The sequence below is a fragment of the Macaca fascicularis genome, chromosome 5 (assembly GCF_037993035.2).
Source record: "Macaca fascicularis isolate 582-1 chromosome 5, T2T-MFA8v1.1".
Taxonomy (NCBI): domain Eukaryota; kingdom Metazoa; phylum Chordata; class Mammalia; order Primates; family Cercopithecidae; genus Macaca; species Macaca fascicularis.
The window spans coordinates 108,388,272-108,408,509 of NC_088379.1; the positions used below are offsets into that span (position 1 = coordinate 108,388,272).

Consider the following 20,238-nt stretch of genomic DNA (forward strand, 5'->3'; position numbering starts at 1 on the left):
TGAAGAGGATGTGGAGAAATAGGAACACTTTTACACTGTTGGTGGGACTGTAAACTAGTTCAACCATTGTGAAAAACAGTGTGGCGATTCCTCAAGGATCTAGAACTAGAAATACCATTTGACCCAGCCACCCCATTACTGGGGATATACCCAAAGGATTGTAAGTCATGCTGGTATAAAGACACATGCACACATATGTTTATTGCGGCACTATTCACAACAGCAAAGACTTGGAATCAACCCAAATGTCCATCAGTGACAGACTGGATTAAGAAAATGTGGCACATATACATCATGGAATACTATGCAGCCATAAAAAAAGGATGAGTTCGTGTCCTTTGTAGGGACATGGATGCAGCTGGAAACCATCATTCTCAGCAAAGTATCGCAAGCACAGAAAACCAAATACTGCATGTTCTCACTCATAGGTGGCAACTGAACAACGAAATCACTTGGACACAGGAAGGGGAACATCACACACCAGGTCCTATTGTTGGTGGGGGGGAGGGATAGCATTAGGAGATATACCTAATGTAAATGACGACTTAATGGGTGCAGCACATCAACAAGGCACATGTATACATATGTAACAAACCTGCATATTGTGCACATGTACCCTAGAACTTAAAGCTTAAAAAACAATAATAATAATAATGGAAAGAAAAAAAAGAAAAAAAAAGGTATACAAAACAACCAGAAGTCGATTAATAAAATGACAGGAATAAGCCCTCATATATCAATAATAACCTTGAGGGTAAATGAATTAAACTTTCTGCTTAAAAGATATAAATTGGCTAACGGGATTTTTCAAAAACATGACGAAATTATATGCTGTCTACAAGTAGTTCAACTCACCCCTAAAGACATCTATGAACTGAAAGTAAAGGAATGGAAAAATACATTCCATGCAAATGGAAATAAAAAATGAGCAGGCATAGCTATATCTACATCAAATAAAACAAAGTTTAAGTCAAAAAACAGTAAAAACACACAAAAAAGGGTAACTATATCATGATAAAAGGATCAACTCCACAAGAGAATATAAAAATTCTACATATATCTGCACCCAACTTGGAGCGCCCAGATTGATGAAGCAAATATTACTAAATCTAAAAAGAGATAGATTCCAATACAATAATAGTGGGAGATTTCAACATCTTTCTCTCAGCATTATGTAGATTACCTAGACAAAAAATTAACAAAGAAACATTGTATTTAAATTGTACTTTAGACCAAATGAACCTAATACACATTTACAAAATATACAATAGCTACAAAATGCACATTCTTCTCATTAGCACATAGCAACAAGGATAGATAATATGTTAGACCAAAAAATGACTCAACAAGTTTTCAAAAATTTAAAATCATATCAAGTATCTTGTCATAACACAATGGAATAAAACTAGAAATCAATAATAATAACTTTGAAACCTGCACAAGCACATGGAAATTAAACAGCATGCTCTGAAATGACAATTAGGTCAAGAAAGAAATTAAAGAGGAAATAAAAAAATGTCTTGAAACAGATAAAGATTGAAGTACAACATACCAAAATACAGCAAAAGCAGTGCTAAGAGGGAAGTTTATAGCAACAGATACTTACATCCAAAAAGTAGAAAGATTTCAAACAAACAACCTAACAATACTCCTCAAGGAACTAGAAAAACAAGAACAACTTCAACCCAGAATTAGAAGAAGAAAAGTGATAATAATGATCAGAGCAGAACTCAATGAAATAGAGACCAAAAAAAAAAAAAAAAAAACAGCAAAGGATCAATGAAATGAAAACTTTATTTTTGAAAACAAGATTGATAAACCCCTATCTAGACTAATTAAGGAGAAGACCCAAATAAATAAAATTAGAAATGAGAAAGGATACATTACAACTGATACTACAGAAACACCAGAGACTATTATGAACAACTATACACTAATCAACTGAAAAACATAGAGGAAATAAGTAAATTTCTGGACACATACAACCTGCCAGTACTGACTGACAAAAAAAAATAGAGGCCAGGCACAGTAGCTTATGTAATTCCAACAGTTTGGGAGGCCAAGGCAGGAGGACTGCTTGAGAACAGAAGTTGGAAACCAGCCTCGGCAACATAACAAGGCCCTGTCAGGAAGGCAGGGCAAGGGAAGGAAAGGGAAGGGGAGGGGAGGGGAGAGAAGGGGAGGGGAAGGGAAGGGAGGGGAGGAAAAAGGAAAAGGCAAGGCAAGGCAGAAAAGGAAAGGAAAGGAAAAAAGGAAGAAAGAGAAAGGAAAAAAGAAAGAAGAGAGGAAGAGAGGAGAAAGGAAAGAAAGGGGAAAGAAAAGAAAAGAAAAAAGAAAAGAAAGAAAAAGAAAGAAAGAAAGAAAGAAAGAAAGAAAGAAAGAAAGAAAGAAAGAAAGCAAGCAAGCAAGCAAGCAAGCAAGCAAATAGTGAACCTGAACAGACTAATAATAAGTAGCAAGACTGAATCAGTAATAAAATCTTCCAACACAAAAAAAATCCAGGACTGGGTGCCTTCACTGCCAAATTTTACCAAAGTTACAACAAAGAACTAATACCAATTCTATACAAACTATTCCAAAAATTGAAGAGGAGATAATTCTCTCTAACTCATTCTAGAGGTCAGCATCACGCTAATATCAAAACACACAGAGAGGCAGCAAGAAAAAAAAAAAAAAAAGAAAGAAAAGAAAGAAAGAAAACTACAGCTCAATATCCCTGATTTGCATGGATCCAAAGATCCTCAACAAAATCCTAGCAAACCAACTCCAACAGTACATCATAAAGATAATATACCACAAGCAAGTGGAATTTATCCCAGGGATGCAAGGATCTTACATTTGCACAAATCAATAAATGTGATACCTTACATCAACAGAAAGACAGAAAACATATGATCATCTCAATAGATGCAGAAAAAGCATTTAATAAAATTCAATATCCCTTCATGATAAAAACTATCAACAAATTAGTCATAGAAGGCGTATACCTCAATATAATAAAGCCCATATATAAAAACCTAGAGCTCACATCACACCAAATGAGGAAGAGCTAAAAGTCTTTCCTCTAAGAATCAGAAAGGGAAAAGGATGCCCACTTTCACCACTCCTATCCAATAAAATGCTGGAAGTCCTATCCAGGGCAATCAAGCAAGAGAAAAACATAAAAGGTATCCAAATTGGAAAAGAGGAAGTAATATTATTCCTCTTTGCAGATGACATGCTCTTATAACTGTAAAAACTTGGAAGATTCATCAAAAAATGCTTAGATCTGATAAATAAATTCAGCAAATTTGTAGGATACAAAGTCAACATACAAAAATTAGTAGTATTTCTACACATCAATAGTGAACTAGCTAAGAAAGAAATCAAGAAGGCAATCCCATTTACAATAGCTATAAAAAATAAAATACGTAGGAATAAATGTAACCAAAAAGGTGAAAGACCTGTACGAGGAAAACTATAAACGTCTGATGAAATAAACTGAAGAGGTCACACAAACAAATCGAAAAACATCCCATGCTCATGGGTTGGAAGAATTAATATCATTCAAATGACCACCATACTACCCAAAGCAATCTACAGAGTCCATGCAATCAATCACTATCAAAACACCAAAGTCACTTTTCACAGAAATAGAAAAAAACAATCCTAAAATTCACATGGAACCAAAAAAGAGCTCAAAAAACCAACGCAATCCTGAGTCAAAGATTACATCACATTATCTGAAAACAGACACATAAACCAAAGGAACAAAGTCTAAACCCCAGAAATAAATCCACTTATTTATAAGTAACTGATTTTTCACAAAGGCACCTTGGTTAGAGAACATGTATTGAAGAAAGAACACCCTCTTCAATCCTCTTCAATAAATAGTGCTGGGAAAATTGGACATCCATATGCAAAATGAAACTGGACTGTTATCTCTCACCATAAATAAAAATCAACTCAAGATGGATTAAAGACTTAAGCATGAGACCTGAAACAATAAAACTACTAGAAGAAAACATATGAGAAGCATTTCAAGACATCGATCTAGACAAAGATTTTACAGCTAAGATCTCAAAAGCAAAGATAACAAACATAAACATAGACAAATAGTACTATATTAAACTAAAAAGCTTCTTCACAGCAAAGGAAGCATTCAACAGAATGTAGAGACAACTGGTTGAAAGAGAGAAAATATTTGCAGACTATCCATTTGACAAGGTACTAACATCTGGAATACACAAGAAACTCAACTGAACAGTAAAAAAGCAAATAACCCGGGGCCGGGCGCGGTGGCTCAAGCCTGTAATCCCAGCACTTTGGGAGGCCGAAATGGGTGGATCACGAGGTCAGGAGATCGAGACCATCCTGGCTAACACGGTGAAACCGTGAAACCCCGTCTCTACTAAAAAAAATACAAAAAACTAGCCGGGCGAGGTGGCGGGTGCCTGTAGTCCCAGCTACTCTGGAGACTGAGGCAGGAGAATGACGTAAACCCGGGAGGCGGAGCTTGCAGTGAGCTGAGATCGGCCACTGCACTCCAGCCTGGGCCACAGAGCAAGACTCCGTCTCAAAAAAAAAAAAAAAAAAAAAAAAAAAAAAGCAAATAATCCCATTTAAAAGTGGGCAAAGGATATGAATAGACATTTCTCTAAAGAAGACATACAAATGGCCAACAGGTATATGCACAAATGGTCAACATCACTAATCATCAGGGAAATGTAAATCAAAACCACAAATACTATCTTACTCCAGTTAGAATGACTATTACTGAAAAGACAAAAAATAATAGATGATGGGGAGGATGCAGAGAAGAGGAAACATTTATACACTGTTAATGGGAATGTGAGTGAGTACAGCCACAATGGAAATACAATATTTCTCAAGAAATTAATAGTAGAACCATTACCATACAATCCAATAATCCCACTAATAGGTATTTATCCATAGAAAAAGAAATCAATATAACAAAAAGATACCTGCACCCCCATGTTTACTGCAGCACTATTCACAATAGCAAAGATATAGAATCAACCTAAGTGTCCATCAACAGATGAATGGATAAAAAAGAATAAAATCATGTCTTAGCAACATGGATGGAACTGGAGGTCATTATGTTAAGTGAAAGTCAGACACAGAAAGACAAATTTTGCATCTTGCCACTCACACGTCGGAGGTAAAAATGTTGATCTCATGGAGGTAGAAAGTGAAATAATAGAGACCAGAGGATAGGAGGGGTATGAGTGGCAGAGAGGAATGAAGAAAGGCTGATGAATGGGTACAAGCATGCATTTAAATAGAAGGAATAAGTTCTCATGTTTGACAGCGTAATAGTGTGACTATGCTTAACAACATGTATTGTATATTTCAAAATAGCTAGAAGAGAGGACTTGAAATGTTCCCAACACACAGAAATGATAAATACTAGAGGTGATAGATACCTGAAATACCCTGACTTGATCATTACACATTCTATGCATGTAACAGAATATCACACATACCCCATAAATATGTACAAATATTATGTATCAATTTAAAAATATATTTAACCTTCCCAAATGTAGTTGAAAGGAGGAACTGTTTACACTGAATCTAAATTGAATTTTAAGCATCATTTAAATTAATTTAATTTATATAACATTCACCCAGTCACCAGTGACTAATAAAGTGAACTCTAATAACTCAGGAAGAAATGTTTAGTTTAATATTCAAAATTGTAAATTAAACTAGAGCAGTATTATTCAAAATTTTTTCAGGCATCAGGGTACCTAGAGCTTATAATGCATTTTGCAGACCACCTAAAATACTGATTAAGCTTCAAAACAAATAAATAACTTTTTGCTAAATCAGACCACTTTTTTTTTCTTTTTGAAACAGCATCTCACTCCATCACCCAGGCTAGAGTGCAGTGGTACAATCACAGCTCACAGCAGCTCTACCTCCTGAGCTCAAGCAATCCTCCCACCTCAGCCTCTTGAGTAGCTGGGACTACAGGTGAATGCCACCAGGCCTGGCTAATTTTTGTATTTTTTTGTCAGAGAGAGGATTTTGCCATGTTGCCCAGGCTAGTCTCTAACTCTTAGGCTCAGGGAATCCACCCATTTTAGCCTCCCAAAGTGCTGGAATTACAGGCATGAGCCATGGCGCTCGGCTCAGACCACTTCTTATACCAGATTCTGTTACTTATACCTGAGAAAACGTATGGGTGGTAACATGGGATGAAGGGAAATTAAACCACTATTTGATTTTAGTAGTGAAAATCTTTAGTTGGATTACACCTCAGAAGAATAGTTTGGGAAGCACTAAACTAGAGAATTATAAGCACAGCCACATTTACATGTACAACTTAAATTAGATCTTTTAATGCATTTTTAAAGTTTAAAAATACCAACAGCACCAAATAACCTCCTCAAATCGAAGCATCTGTCATTTGCTTTCATCTTCTGCCTTCAGATAATACAGATTTCTCTAATTGAATAGCAAGCTAAGGTCACCAGGGCTCTCAAGATAACAGAACTCTTGTACTGACACATCACATTCTTTCTTACTGATTTCATCTAGTTAGGCTTCCATGTGATTACACTGAGCATTGCATGCTCTCATTTAAGATCTCACTTGCCTCCATCTTCACCCTTCATTTCCCTAACTTCTCAAATCCTCACTGATCTTTGATTTTCTGGCTCTTATCTTGGAAGGTTATTTGTTTTGTTTGGCAATTGTTTGTATCTCCCCTTCCCACACATGAAGGATCAGTGTACCTACTCTATTTCTTTTCTACATCAAATAAACACAGTGCTGAGCAAAGAAAGCAACAAATATTTAACCAGCTTTTAACTTATCCACTGACATCTGTGAGATTTCTGAGGTTCTGTTTCAATGCTCCTTGATATTGAATAGTTGCTTCAACTAAAAAAGTACTATTTTTCACCTTAGAAATATTTCTCTTGGCGAGGCGCGGTGGCTCACATCCGTAATCCCAGCACTTTGGGAGGCTGAGGCAGGCAGATCACCTGAGGTCAGGAGTCCGAGACCAGCCTGGCCAACACGGAAAAAACCCGTCTCTACTAAAAATACAAAATTAGCTGGGCATGGTGGCACATGCCTGTAATCACAGCTACTCAGGAGGCTGAGGCAGGAGAATCGCTTGAACCCGGGAGGTGGAGGTTGCAGTGAGCCAAGATCATGCCATTGCACTCCAGCCTGGGCAACAAGAGTGAAACTCCGTCTCAAAAAATAAAAAGAAAAAAGAAAAGAAATCTTTCTTTTGCCCTATTTACCTTCCAGTTTATTTTTAACTCTTCACAAGGCTGCTGTGTCAGGGCCCTTGTGTCAGGGCCCTCAGAGTAGTGCTCCCGGTTATGAAGAAAATGTACAGAGACAGCAAGTCAGTCTAACAACGTGAGCAAAGCAAGAATTCGACACTAAAAGTGACTACAGAGGCTGTAAAAAGGAGCACCAGCCAGCAGGCCCAGTCCTTTCAAGAAAGAATACTTATCTCAGGAAAACTTGGAGCTGCTCTTCCATTTTATTTTTTCCTTTTTCTGTAAAATATGCTAAAAGATATATACCTACATACCTGCTTTATATTGTCAATTTTCATGTAAAATCAGTTTGTACCTATTTTTTACTTTTATAAATTGATTGTACTACAAAGATTTTAAAAATTCTAAATCTCTGAGAAACATACCTCTGTATTTCAGTTATAAACCCAATTTTTATAACAAGAAGACTCAAAAAGAAAAAAAATCACTTCTTTCAGCTTACCATATATTGGGGAAAATGTGAAGTCGGTCAGGTGACAAATATTATAGGCTTCAATTCTAACATCTTTCCAGATTCCCTGGGTAGGAAAGGAAGGCCCCCAGTCCCAACTAAAGGAACATTGCTCCTACAATTTCAAGGGGAAAAAGAAGATAAATTCTGATTACCATGAAATTTAAACATTATGAAAAACATTTTCTTTAAAAATGTTATATATGTGTATATAAGTTTGCTATGGCAGCCATAACAAAGTATCACAAACTAAGTGGTTTAAACAATGGAAATTTATTTTCTCACAGTGAAATCCAAGATCAAGTTATCAGCAGGTTTGGTTCCTCCTGAGGCCTCTCTCCTCTGTTTGCACTGTGTCCTCTTTTTCTGTGCTAAGCATCCCTGGTGTCTCTCTCCATTGTCCAAATGTCCCCTTCATACAAGGACACTAGTTGTATTGGAATAGGGCCCACCCTAACTGCCTCATTTTATCTTAATCACCCCTTAAAGACCTTCTCCAAATATGATTACATTCTGAGATACCAGAGGTTAGAACTTAAACATATGAATTTGGGGGGACCACAAGTTAGTGCAAAACTGTGTGTGTGCCCCCCAGCCACCATACACAGCCTCTGAAGTGGCCCACAATGATCCCCACTTTGAAGTGACCTAGTGAATCACTTCTAACCAACAGCATATAGCAGAAATGATGTGATTTTCTTAATTAGGTTATAAGAGACTAAGCCTTGAATTTTGGGTACTCTCTTATGCCCTCTCTTGGCCAAGAAGGAAGCCGGCCTCCGTGTCATGGGGCAGCTCTGCGGAGAGACCCACATGAGCAATCTGAGGTCTGCCAATAACCACAAGTGAGCTCAGAAACAGACTCTTCAGCCTTGAGTCAACTTGAGCCAAGCCTTGAGACAACTGCAGCTGTGGCTGACAGCTTGACTATAACCTCATGAGAGACCTGAAGCCAGAGGCACCCACCTAAGCCACACTCAATTCAGATTCCTAACTAATAGAAGCTACCATAATAAATGTTTTCTTTACTATTATTTTTTAGAAATCAGAAAACCTATAGTCCATATATTTTCTTTTTTTAACTTTTAACTTCAGGGGTACAAGTACAGGTTTGTTATACAGGTAAACTTGTGTCATGGGGGTTTGTCATAGAGATTATTTCATCATCCAGCTATTAAGCCTGGTACCCAATAGTTATTTTTCCTGATCTTCTCTCTGCTCCCACTCTCCACCTTCTGGTAGGCCCCAGTGTGTGTTGTTCTCCTCTATGTGTCCATGTGTTCTCATCAATAAATGTTGTTTTAAGCTGATACGTTTTGGCATAATTTGTTACATCACAATAGATAGTACAATATTCAGTATATCCAATATATCTATGTTACATATAACATATGAAAGAGATAAATTTGGCAGAAATGTTCTAAGAACATAAAATCTATGAAGAGTTGTACATGTATTCTTCAAATGCATACTACATTGAAGCAACTCAATAGTTCCTCTTTAAACTTCTCTATAATATCTCTGAACCTAACTACTGTATTTAAATCTAATGGCTACAAAGAATATTGCGCTTACATGTAATAATTAAAAAGAATGAGGAGACCGGGCGCAGTGGCTCACACCTATAATCTCAACACTCTGGGAGGCCAAGGTGGGCGGATCATCTGAGGTTGGGAGTTCGAGACCAGCCTGACCAACATGCAGAAACTCTGTCTCTACTAAAAATACAAAATTATTCGGGTGTGGTGGTGCATGCCTGTAATCCCAACTACTCAGGAGGCTCAGGCAGGAGAATCGCTTGAACCCGGGAGGCGGAGGTTATGGTGAGTTGAGATCGTGCCACTGCACTCCAGCCTGGGCAACAAGAGCAAAACTCAGTCTCAAAAAAAAAAAAAAAAAAAAAAAAAAGAATGAAGAAACATATTGAAAGACAAACACTTTATAAATAGGTTTTAAAAAGCTCTGGCTAAACTTGCCAACCTCAGGTATGAATTCAGAAGTCCTTGTTTCTGTACATGAAGCCCAAAAACAATCAGTTCGATCTTTAGCCCATGACACAGGTGGCCAAGGCAGATATTTTATCCAGTCTTATTTGACCTTGGTACGTGTCTCTCCCTTAATGACACTCAACTTCCATATTAAGTTACAGAGTTCAAATTCAAAAATAAGAAATAATTCTGTAAAATAAATCCCTTTCACACAGAATGTTTTCTAATTTCTACTTCTTAAAAGAAAAAAATATTTTCAGAACAGTTAATTAAAACATGTAAAGCTATGAGTTCAGCTTTTAAAAAGGAACAAGTTTGGGTCATACATTTTATGGGGGGAAAAAAAAGTAACAAGAACCAGAGGAAATATTAAAATCCTTCTAGATGGAGTCATTTGTAGAACAGAACCTGAAGATTTGGCCAAACTTTGTCATTTAGGTATTATTTCCTTAGCTCTGTACTTACCTAAGATAGAGATAAATTTGTTTTTACTAGAGAGAAAAACAAAGAACTAAAATTATAGCATCCACATCTGTCTAAATTTACCACTTAAGCACCAGATTCTCATATTCAGAATGAAAACCATCTTGGGGACATTTATGGGAGAATTTTAGTATCTATTTGTAATTTTTTCATTGGAGATATGGAAAAGAAGGACAGCAAAATAATCAACATCTTATGAGAGAGACTATTTTCCCCATTAAGGGTGACAAATCACTCTTGACCTCTTCAAGAAGTTTTTTTTGAAGTGCTTTCTATGTTTCACGCTGGGAGTACTTCAGTATACACAACAGACACAGTTCTTCTGCTTATAGCGCTCACAGTCAAGCATGAAATTCAGGCGCTGAATAAATAATTACAAGTATAATGAGTTTTACAATGGAAATAGGCAGGGGACATATAGTCAGAGGTTGAGGAGGATAGGTATCAAGATGAGTTCTCCTGAAAAAAATGGCCCTGAGGGGTGAGTACAATTTATCCACTGTGAGCAGGCAAAAGGCAAGTAGAAGCTTTTTTTTTTTTTTTTTGAGATGAGTCTCACTGTCACCCAGGCTGAAGTGCAGTGGCACAATCTTGGCTCACTGCAGCCTCAACCTCCAGGCTCCTCCCCCCTCAGCCTCCTGAGTAGCTGGGACTACAGGCTAATTTTTGTATTTTTCTTAGAGCTGGGGTTTTGTCATGTTGTCCACACTGATCTTAAGCTCCTGAACTCAAGTAATCTACTTGCCTTGGACTCCCAAAGTGCTGGGATTACAGTCATGAGTCACTGCCCTGGCCCAGAAGCATTCCTTTCAGCAGGAACAGCATGTGCAAAGGTCAGGAGGTGCAGGACAGTATGATGCATTTCGGGAGCTGAAGAGGCAGGGAGAATGGGAAGAGGCAGGGAGAAGACTGGAGAAGTGAGCATGGGCCAGACAGAGCTAAGAGAGCTAAGACCCAACGACATTGGCCTAAAGGCAATGAGAAGCTGTTGAAGAGTTTGAAGAAGAGCAGTGCTGTGATCATTTTTTTCTGAAAAGATCATTCTATCTGCTCTGTGAATGATTAACTAGAGGAAGGCAAGTGAAGCTTCAGGGATGCCAGTTAGGCAATCAGGGCAATATTTCATGCAAGGTATGACTGAACTCAAGAGATAGTAGCAGAAATGAAATGTGAACAGACTGAAGAGCTATTGAAGAAGTACTATTTGCATCATCAAGAGGACTAAGCAATTGATTGAAGAAAGAAAAAGGAGAGAAAGGTGTCAAGAAAAACTCGAGTTTTTGGCTTGAGTACCTGTTGTGGATAGTGTTCCATTCAGCAAGAGACAGAACCCTGGGATAAGGATGTAGATCACAAGTGCAGTGTGGAGCATACTGAGCTTTAGGTCCCTGTGAATCAGACAAGGGATGATGCTAAATAAGCATCTGAATGTAAGATCTGGAATTGAAGAAAAGTTGGGCTGAAGACACAATATTGGAAGACAATGGCAAATAGATTTATTACGGAAGAAATGAAAAATGAGATAGCCTAGAGAGGGTATAAAATGAGAAAAGAGTCTAGAACAGAGAAAGACCCTATAATATAACTTTTAGGAGAACAAGGATGTGGATAAAGAGACTTACAAGGAAAGGCCAGAGATGTAAATGGAAAACAAGAAAGATGGCATCAAACCTTGGTAAGAGGGTAGCTGAAGTGATGAATCCCATTATCCATGCTGGACAGAAAAGAAAGCAGAGACAAGAGGGGACTTAGGTTACTACAAGGAAAGCAGAGGGTCAAAGAACTGGTGAAAGAGAGTATCGGGGGAACCAGCCTCCAATATTTCAACATAGGTTCTTTTCTATTTTCCCTAAGTGTCAGCCAGTCTGAGAAATAAAAAGAAAGAGTACAAAGAGAGAAATTTTACAGTTGGGCCTCTGGGGATGACATCACATATTGGTAGGACCATGATGATGACCCTGAGCCACAAGACCAACAAGTTTTTATTTGGGATTTTAAAAGGGGAGGGGGTGTACAAACAGGGAGTAAATCACAAAGATCACATGCTTCAAAGGGCAATAAAGATCACAAGGCAAGGCAAAATTAGAATTACTGATGAGGGTCTATGTCCCACTGTGCACGCATTGTCTTGATAAACATCTTAACAGGAAATGGGGTTCGAGAGCAGAGAACCAGTTTGACTGGAATTTACCAGGCTGGAATTTCCCAATCCTAGTAAGCCTGAGGGTACTGCAGGAGACCAGGGCATATTTCAGTCCTGATCTCAACTGCATAAGACAGACACTCCAGAGCAACCATCTATAGACCTACCCCCAGGAATGCATTCCTTCCCAGGGTTACTCCTTGCTGGGAAAAGAATTCAGCAATATTGCTCCTACTCACACATCCATTTATAGGCTTTCTGCAAGAAGAAAAATATGGCTCTGGTCTGCCCGACCCCTCAGGCAGTCAGACCTTATGGTTATCTTCCCTTGTTCCCTGAAAATTGCTGTTATTCTGTTCTTTTTCAGGGTGCACTGATTTCATATTGTTCAAACACACGTTTTACAATCAGATTTCATATTGTTCAAACACACATGTCCTACAATCAATTTCTACAATAGTGGTCCTGAGGTGACGTATATTCTCAGCTTATGAAGATAACAGGATTAAGAGATTAAAGTAAAGACCCACTAACTTCACAATAAGCTAAGCTGAGCATCTTGTTCATTACCTGTAATTATAGTAATAAGCCTCCAAAATAGATATCACCACTCTAATTTTTGAATGGTTGTATAGCACTTTATAACATGCAAAGGGCACTTATATTGTTATTTCACTATATACTCATATCAGGGATTAGCTCCATGTACAAATGATGGGCATGCCTAAAGTTATTCTATGTTCACAAAGCCAGAATTCAAACCCAAGACTCTTGACTTGGTTTCCAACTCAGGTATCTTCCCACTGGACCATGTCAATCTAGTCAGAAATACCTAGATGCAACTTGCAATTGTTCTGGAAGTCTACCCTAAGATTAGTTTCCAAAACATTGTGATAGCAGAAAACTGGGTATGATTCCTGATGTCAGTGACAAAGGGCTTTGTTCTATCTAGATAACTTGAGAGTATGTTTTAAATACCACAAATTGAATAGAAGGTGGAGGGAAAATAGCATATGAATATATATATAACATTTATATTATCTTTATTAATGACTTGAAAAGTAACTTTTCACATTAGGATCCAGGTTAGTTTCAGTTTTGATAAAGGTTAAAAATGGAAGGGGAAGCCAGCACGGTAGCTCACACCTGTAATCCCAGCACTTTGAGAGGCCAAGGTGGGTGGATCACCTGAGGTCAGGAGTTCGTGACCAGCCTGGCCAACATGGTGAAACCCCATTTCTACTAAAAAATACAAAAATTAGCCAGGCATGGTGGCAGGTGCCTGTAATCCCAGCTACTCAGGAGGCTGAGGCAGGAGAATCATTTGAACCTGGGAAGCAGAGGTTGCAGTGAGCTGAGGTCATGCCACTGCACTCCAGCCTGGGTGGCAGAGCAAGACTCCATCTTAAAAAAAAAAAAGAAAAGAAAAGAAAGGAAGGAAGCAGAGAGGTAAAAACTACAACCTCTAGCATTTAAACCACTGTGTCATTGGAAGCCAAAGGCAAAAGAATCAAAAGATAAATCTTATCCAGAATTATAAGTATACAAATATTCCATGGAATACTTGACTACTTGTCAAAGCAATACTCTAAGGCTGTTATTACAGTAGTTTGAACAAATGGTTAATGGGTCATTGATATAAGTTTGGGTAGGTTGAATCAAACAGGAGGAGGTATAATTTTAACCCTAGTACTTATATTAAGGAAACATAATTTAATAGTAAATCCATCCAGCTGAAAGAGAGCCACTTAATTTAATCAGAATATATTAGCTAATGTAACAGTTCTGCCTAAAGAGTATTGGGAAAATATGTTTAGTGTCTTCACAATGAGCCCAATCACTACATTTGTTGTTAAAACTAAATTTCATGGCTCACGTCTGTAATCCCAACACTATGGGAGGCCAAGGCAGGTGGACCACCTGAGGTCAGAAGTTCAAGAGCAGCCTGGCCAACATGGCGAAACTCCATCTCTACTAAAAATAAAAAAATTAGCCAAGTGTGGTGGTGCATGCCTGGAATCCCAGCTACTCGGGAGACCAAGGCAAGAGAATTGTTTTAACACGGGAGGCGGAGGTTGCAGTGAGCCGAGGTCTCGCCAGTACATTCCAGCTTGGGCAACAGAGCAAGACTCCATCTCAAATAAATAAATAAATAATAAATAAATAAATTCAATCCTTCAAAAAATTAAAAATAGAGTTACCATATGATCTAACCACACCATTTCTGGGAATATATCCAAAAGAATCGAAAGAAGGGTCATGTAGAGATATTTGTACACCCATGTTCATAGCAGCATTATTCACGACAGCCAAAAGGTGGAAGCAACCTACATGTCCATCAGCGGATGAATGGATAAACAAAACGTGGTCTATGCATAGAATGGTATGTTATTCAGCCTTAAAAAGTAAAGAAATTCTGACACATGCTACAACATGGATGCATCATGAGGAAATTACGCTAAGTGAAATAAATCAGTCACAAAAAGACAAATACTGTATGATTCCACTTATATAAGATTTCTAGAGGAATCAAACACACAGAAAAGAAGGTGGCTCACACCTGTAATCCCGGCACTTTGGGAGGCCAAAGTGGATAGATTGCTTGAGCCTTAGAGTTAAAGACCAGCCTGGTCAACATGGCAAAATCTTGTCTCTACAAAAAAAATACAAAAATCATCTGGGCACGGTGGCGTTCGCCTGTAGTCCCAGCTACTCAAGAGACCTAGGTGGAAGGATCGCTTGAGCCCGGGAGGTGGAGGCTGCAGTGAGTTGTGATCGCACCACTGTACTCCAGCCTGGGCAACAGAGTGCGACCCAGTCTCAAAAAAAAAAAAGAAAGAAAGAAAAGAGTAGAAGGGTGGTTGCCAGGGGCTGGGGAGAAGGAAATGGAGAGCTACTGTTTAAACTATAATGGGTATAATATAATATAATGGGTAATGGGTATAGAGTTTCAGTTTTGCAAGATGAGAAAGTTCTATGGTTACTCAACAATGTAAATATACTTAACACTACTAAACTGTACACTTAAAAATTATTAAAATGATAAATTTTATGTATAGTTTATACAACTAAATTTTTTAAATATGAAATAAAATGAAATAAACATTAAAAAACCAAGTGTCACACAGAATACTAATTTAATCATGTAGTAAAATAGATCCAAGTCCTCTAGAATGGAATCAGACTCAAAGAAAAATAATTACTTTTGTGGACTTTGTTATCTTTATGTTAGATTTTATGAGAACTCGACAGTAAGATGCAAGAACATATCATCAAATATACTAATATTTGCAGAAGCCTTCCTAGAAACAAGAATCACTAATACATTTTCACAATCTGGTGAAAAGTTTGATAAACTTAATTGTTAAAAAAATAATTTGTAAAGTTCCATTTTCAACCACATATTTTTCTTTTCCTTTCTTTTTCTGTTACCTAAGTTCTGAACACGCTTCAGGAAGAAAACTTAGAAAAAGATAAAGATTCTCCACAATATTTCAAATAATCTTTTGATTCTTATCTCAAATTTTCAAACCCCACTAAGGGATCAGGAAAGAGATTCCTAACTTCTGAAATGCCATGGGAGTCTCCAAATAAGCATTTCATAAGCCAGCACATCCTGTCCTCAAAAATAAAACCCGACCTGTTTGAGAGACCATTACCTTCCGGACAAAGTTGACATGGCATTCACCCTTCTGCACAAGTGGAGGGCAGTCCGGGGGCACCGGGTAGCGTGTGTGAGCTTTGCTCTGCTGTGCTGCATACAACACTGCTGACTGGAAACGCAGCTCAATGGAGTTCACGTCCCTGACCACATTGGTAATATCAAAGCTCTAAGTTGAAGGGAACAAACAGACAAACCCATGATGTGGAAGTAGTCTTGTGTGTAAAATTTTAGATAAAGGCATTTTGTATGAAAGATGCATAATATAATGCCAATCTAGGTTTAGCCTCCTTGCAAGGGAAACACTTCTCTGAAATACTGTATCACTTAGTTGTCCACTTTTAGTTAAAACTAAGCATATTTTCCTACCCAGTCCAAGTTTCTAGGCTTCTCCTTCTATTTTTCCTGACAGAATGATGGTTCTAGGGAAATGGATAGAGCAAAAAATAACTTTAGCTCTGGAATGCCTGCTCTGTCTACTTACATGTGGCCTTGAACTGCCAAGTGCTTCCTAGACGCTTCATGACAACCTGCCTCTCTGGTATGAACAGCATGCATTTCTAAGTCATGAGTTATTTTTGTTTTGATAAAGTCTACCTTTGAAAGGAAAGGAAGATCAGGATATAATCTCTTAATGTAACTATTCCAGAAAGGAAATGACATTTTATTTTAAAATCATTTGTCCAATGAAACTGTATCACCAAAGAAGGGACTGGCATGTTTTGAACACTTCCTATGTGCCAAGAACTTGCCAACATTTTATATAATTAGCTTACTAAATCCCCACACTAACCCCATGGGGTTTGTAAGGTTTCCATTATTTCACAAATCTGGCAACTGAGAAATGAAGTAACTCATCCAGTGCTTTAATGAGCTTGTATTTGTCACATGGCCAATTATGCATTTACTTTTCTCTACTCACAAAAGCAATTAACATAAACACACATAAATGGTTTTTTAACCTGATGTCATTATAAACTTACATATCTATTGAACATATTGTCTGTTTCCCCAATAGTGACTTCATTGAACAGGATTTTTGAAATTGTATCCACTCCCTCAAGAATCAAATTTACTTTTTGCCATTTGCTAAAAAAAAAGAAAAGATTTTTAAAACAAGATGTGTAAAACATTAACTTAGATAAGTCTCTTTTTTATTATTTAAGGCCTAAAGAAATAAATATTCCACAAAAAAAAAATTCTTAAAGGTAATTTCCAGTGACATTTTCAGAAGTACTGCTTTAAAACATACTTACATTCTTTGAGTGATGCAGCTTATCTTTCTCCATAATGTATCAATAAATCACCATAAAACCAAGAGCACAACTTATAAATTCCAAATATATTGACTTTTTCCAGTTAATACTTCAGAAAGTTATTATGAGAACCAAGTTAGGCTGGGAGCAGTGGCTCATGCCTGTAATCCCAGAACTCTGGGAGGCCTAGGCAGGCGGATCACCTGAGGTCAGGAGTTCGAGACCAGCCTGGCCAACATGGCGAAACCCTGTCTCTACTAAAATTGCAAAAAACTAGCCAGGTGTTATGGCAGCTGCCTGTAATCCGAGCTACTAGGGAGGCTGAGGCAGGAGAATCACTTGAACCCAGGAGGCGGAGGTTGCAGTGAGCGGATATCCTGCTACTGCACTCGCGAGATTCCGTCTCAAAAAAAAGAAAAAGAGAACCAAGTTAAATAATAGACATAAAACGTTCTCACAAACTACATTTACTGACACTGTCTAAGAGAACACATTAGAAAACCATCATCTATAAATGAATATTATGCACCCAGCACTCCGCTAAGCCTTACAGGAAACTGTAATAGTGCCTGAATTTAAGGAGTCTGCAATCTGGTTGGCATTTGGTGGCTGGCTGGCAATATTGTTGAACAACTACAAGTGCTATCAGAGTTTATCTCATAAGAAAAGATTTCGAGATAGAAACAAGAACTTAATGAACAGAATAATAAATAAAATGTGTTATATTCATACAATAAAATACTATTCAACAATAAAAAGGAATGAAGTACTGATACATGCTACAACATGGATGAACTTTGAAAACATTATTATGCTAAGTGAAAGAGGCAGTCACAAAGGCCCACATATTGTATGATTCCATTTATATGAGGTAACCAGAACAAGCAAATCCAGAGGGACAGAAAGTAAAGTAGTGGTTCCTAGGGCTGGGGTAAGAATTCAAGGGCAATGGCAAACGACTGCTAATGGGTGTAACTTTTTGCGGGGGATGAGGAAAATATTCTAAAATTGATTGTGGTGATGGTTTTGTAACTGTAAATATACTAAAAACCATTGAATTATATACTTTAAATTACTGAATTGTACAGTATGTTAATTATATATCAATAAAGTATTTTTTTTAACTAGGTAGAAATGCCTGGGTAGAGGCATTTCTATTCCCCTTACACCCTTTGCTCTTTGCAGGAACCCCTTACCCCTGCAAAGAGCGAAACCAAAACAAGGAAGTGTTGACAGCATGAATTACTAGGTAATTGACTCATATGTGTAATTTGGGCTGGAGAGCTAAGGAGGAAAAGGCTGGACAAATCCAAGGGGCAGAGAGGTGCGGGCAGTGTTACAGGGACAGACATCATTCAGCTGTATTTTCAGAGACAAGTGAGAAGTTTATACTTGATTTGCCAAGTAAAACAGACACTTGCTATTCTTGAGCGAATACCTATCTTGGCAAAATCAATATTCTGGGATGATTAATCTAATGTTTCTAAATAGAAAAGATTGGAGAATAAAAGAATGAAGCAAGAAATTTGATTAGGCAGCTTTGGCCTCTTTCCTGGCACTCATCTTCTAGGCAAAGATGGAAAGATGGAAATGAGATGGAAGGGGCAAAACCAAGAGAAATGTTAGACAAAAATTTGCAAGACCCAGAACAGACTGAACACAGGAAGATGAAGAAAAGATGTAATAAGCCCAAAGCACCTTAGACATAGATTGGAAAATGGTGTTACATTAAGAGAAACAATGAAGCTGTTAGAATATAAAGTTTTAAGGGGGAAAGTTAATAGGATATGTTGAGTTCAAGGTGAAATAGAACCATTATGAAAGATACTCTAAAGATTATCTGTAAATAAAAGCCTGGAGCACAGCAGAAACTCCATGATATTGATAACAGTATTCTGGCCTTCTTCCCCCTTTAAAAGACTAGTAAATAATTACCAAAAAAAAAATCACATAAAAGGGACGGAAGGATTTTTTTAATTTAGCAGTAGTAGTGGTAACTTTGGGTAACATTCTGCCTCATATGGAAATATTTGCTTATAACAACAGAACATTACTGAAAACAATACCTGTGCTTCACCTCCTGGCCTCACCACGTAGTATAGGTCAAGGTCATAGTCTCAATGGCTGGTTAGTACTACATAGAGCAAATGATACATCTACTAGACATAGAGCAAATTATAATCCTACTAGACAATATAATATCTACTCTAATGATTACTAATCATTACTAATTACATTAGTAATTACATTATGATTGCTAATCATAATGTAATCATCAGAGTATATATTATAATATTATAATAAATATATACTCTGATGATTACAAGGGAGCGGGAAAGAGGAAATCTACGTAAGATCTGAGTAGGTTTAGATGGCTCCATTATAACAACTGGAAAAATGATTCCATAAGACACCATTTGGTGACTGTTGATTAGTAGCACCATCCTCATATACAAAACAAAACATAAATAATATATTCACTTTTATAGTACAAGGCTTTCATCTTACTTAACTCTCAGATATGTAACCTAAACAAACAAAACACAAGATTTTTGCCTAGATAGAAAAAGAAGAAAAGTTCAAATAATAATAAAAATACACCCACAAACATACATACCTAATTTCAAAGGGGATTTTAAATTCCTTGCTGTAGGTCCAGTTATCCAAAGAGATCCATCTGTAGTTAAGGTCATTAAATCTGTAGTAAGAATCCTGTTGATACAAGGTAAAAATTATGGTAGATGGTTAAATATGCACAAATAAATCAATAAAACAAACATAAAATAAATTATTAACAACAGCTACTTATCACCTAACAATTAATGAACTTTTAGGCTAGTAGTACAAACAGGTAAGATAGTTAATACTGAAAAATGTGAAAGGAAAATTCCAACAAATTACCTGAAATGAATTAATTCTCTGAGATATAAATAATACAGCTTCATTATT

The 20,238-nt window shown here is 37.3% G+C and overlaps 1 protein-coding gene across 13 annotated transcripts in view; it reads right to left on the minus strand.

The window, feature by feature from the left end:
* Nucleotides 1–20,238, minus strand: part of MANBA (mannosidase beta) — a 135,692-nt gene that overhangs the window by 81,690 nt on the left and 33,764 nt on the right. For 6 of the 13 annotated variants that reach the window (XR_012434978.1, XR_012434977.1, XM_005555558.4 and 3 more), the window contains 4 exons: nt 19,907–20,001; nt 17,017–17,122; nt 16,032–16,202; nt 7,750–7,873 (listed from right to left, as the gene is read on the minus strand). Coding sequence is in view for 8 of the 13 variants with exons in the window: in XM_005555558.4 (XP_005555615.3) it covers nt 7,750–7,873; nt 16,032–16,202; nt 17,017–17,122; nt 19,907–20,001 (496 nt within the window). In the remaining 5 variants the exon portion in view is untranslated. Of the gene's footprint in view, nt 1–7,749; nt 7,874–16,031; nt 16,203–17,016; nt 17,123–17,289; nt 17,693–19,906; nt 20,002–20,238 lie in introns of all 13 variants that reach the window. The other 7 variants (XR_012434979.1, XM_074040227.1, XM_074040226.1 and 4 more) reach the window with 4 other exon arrangements.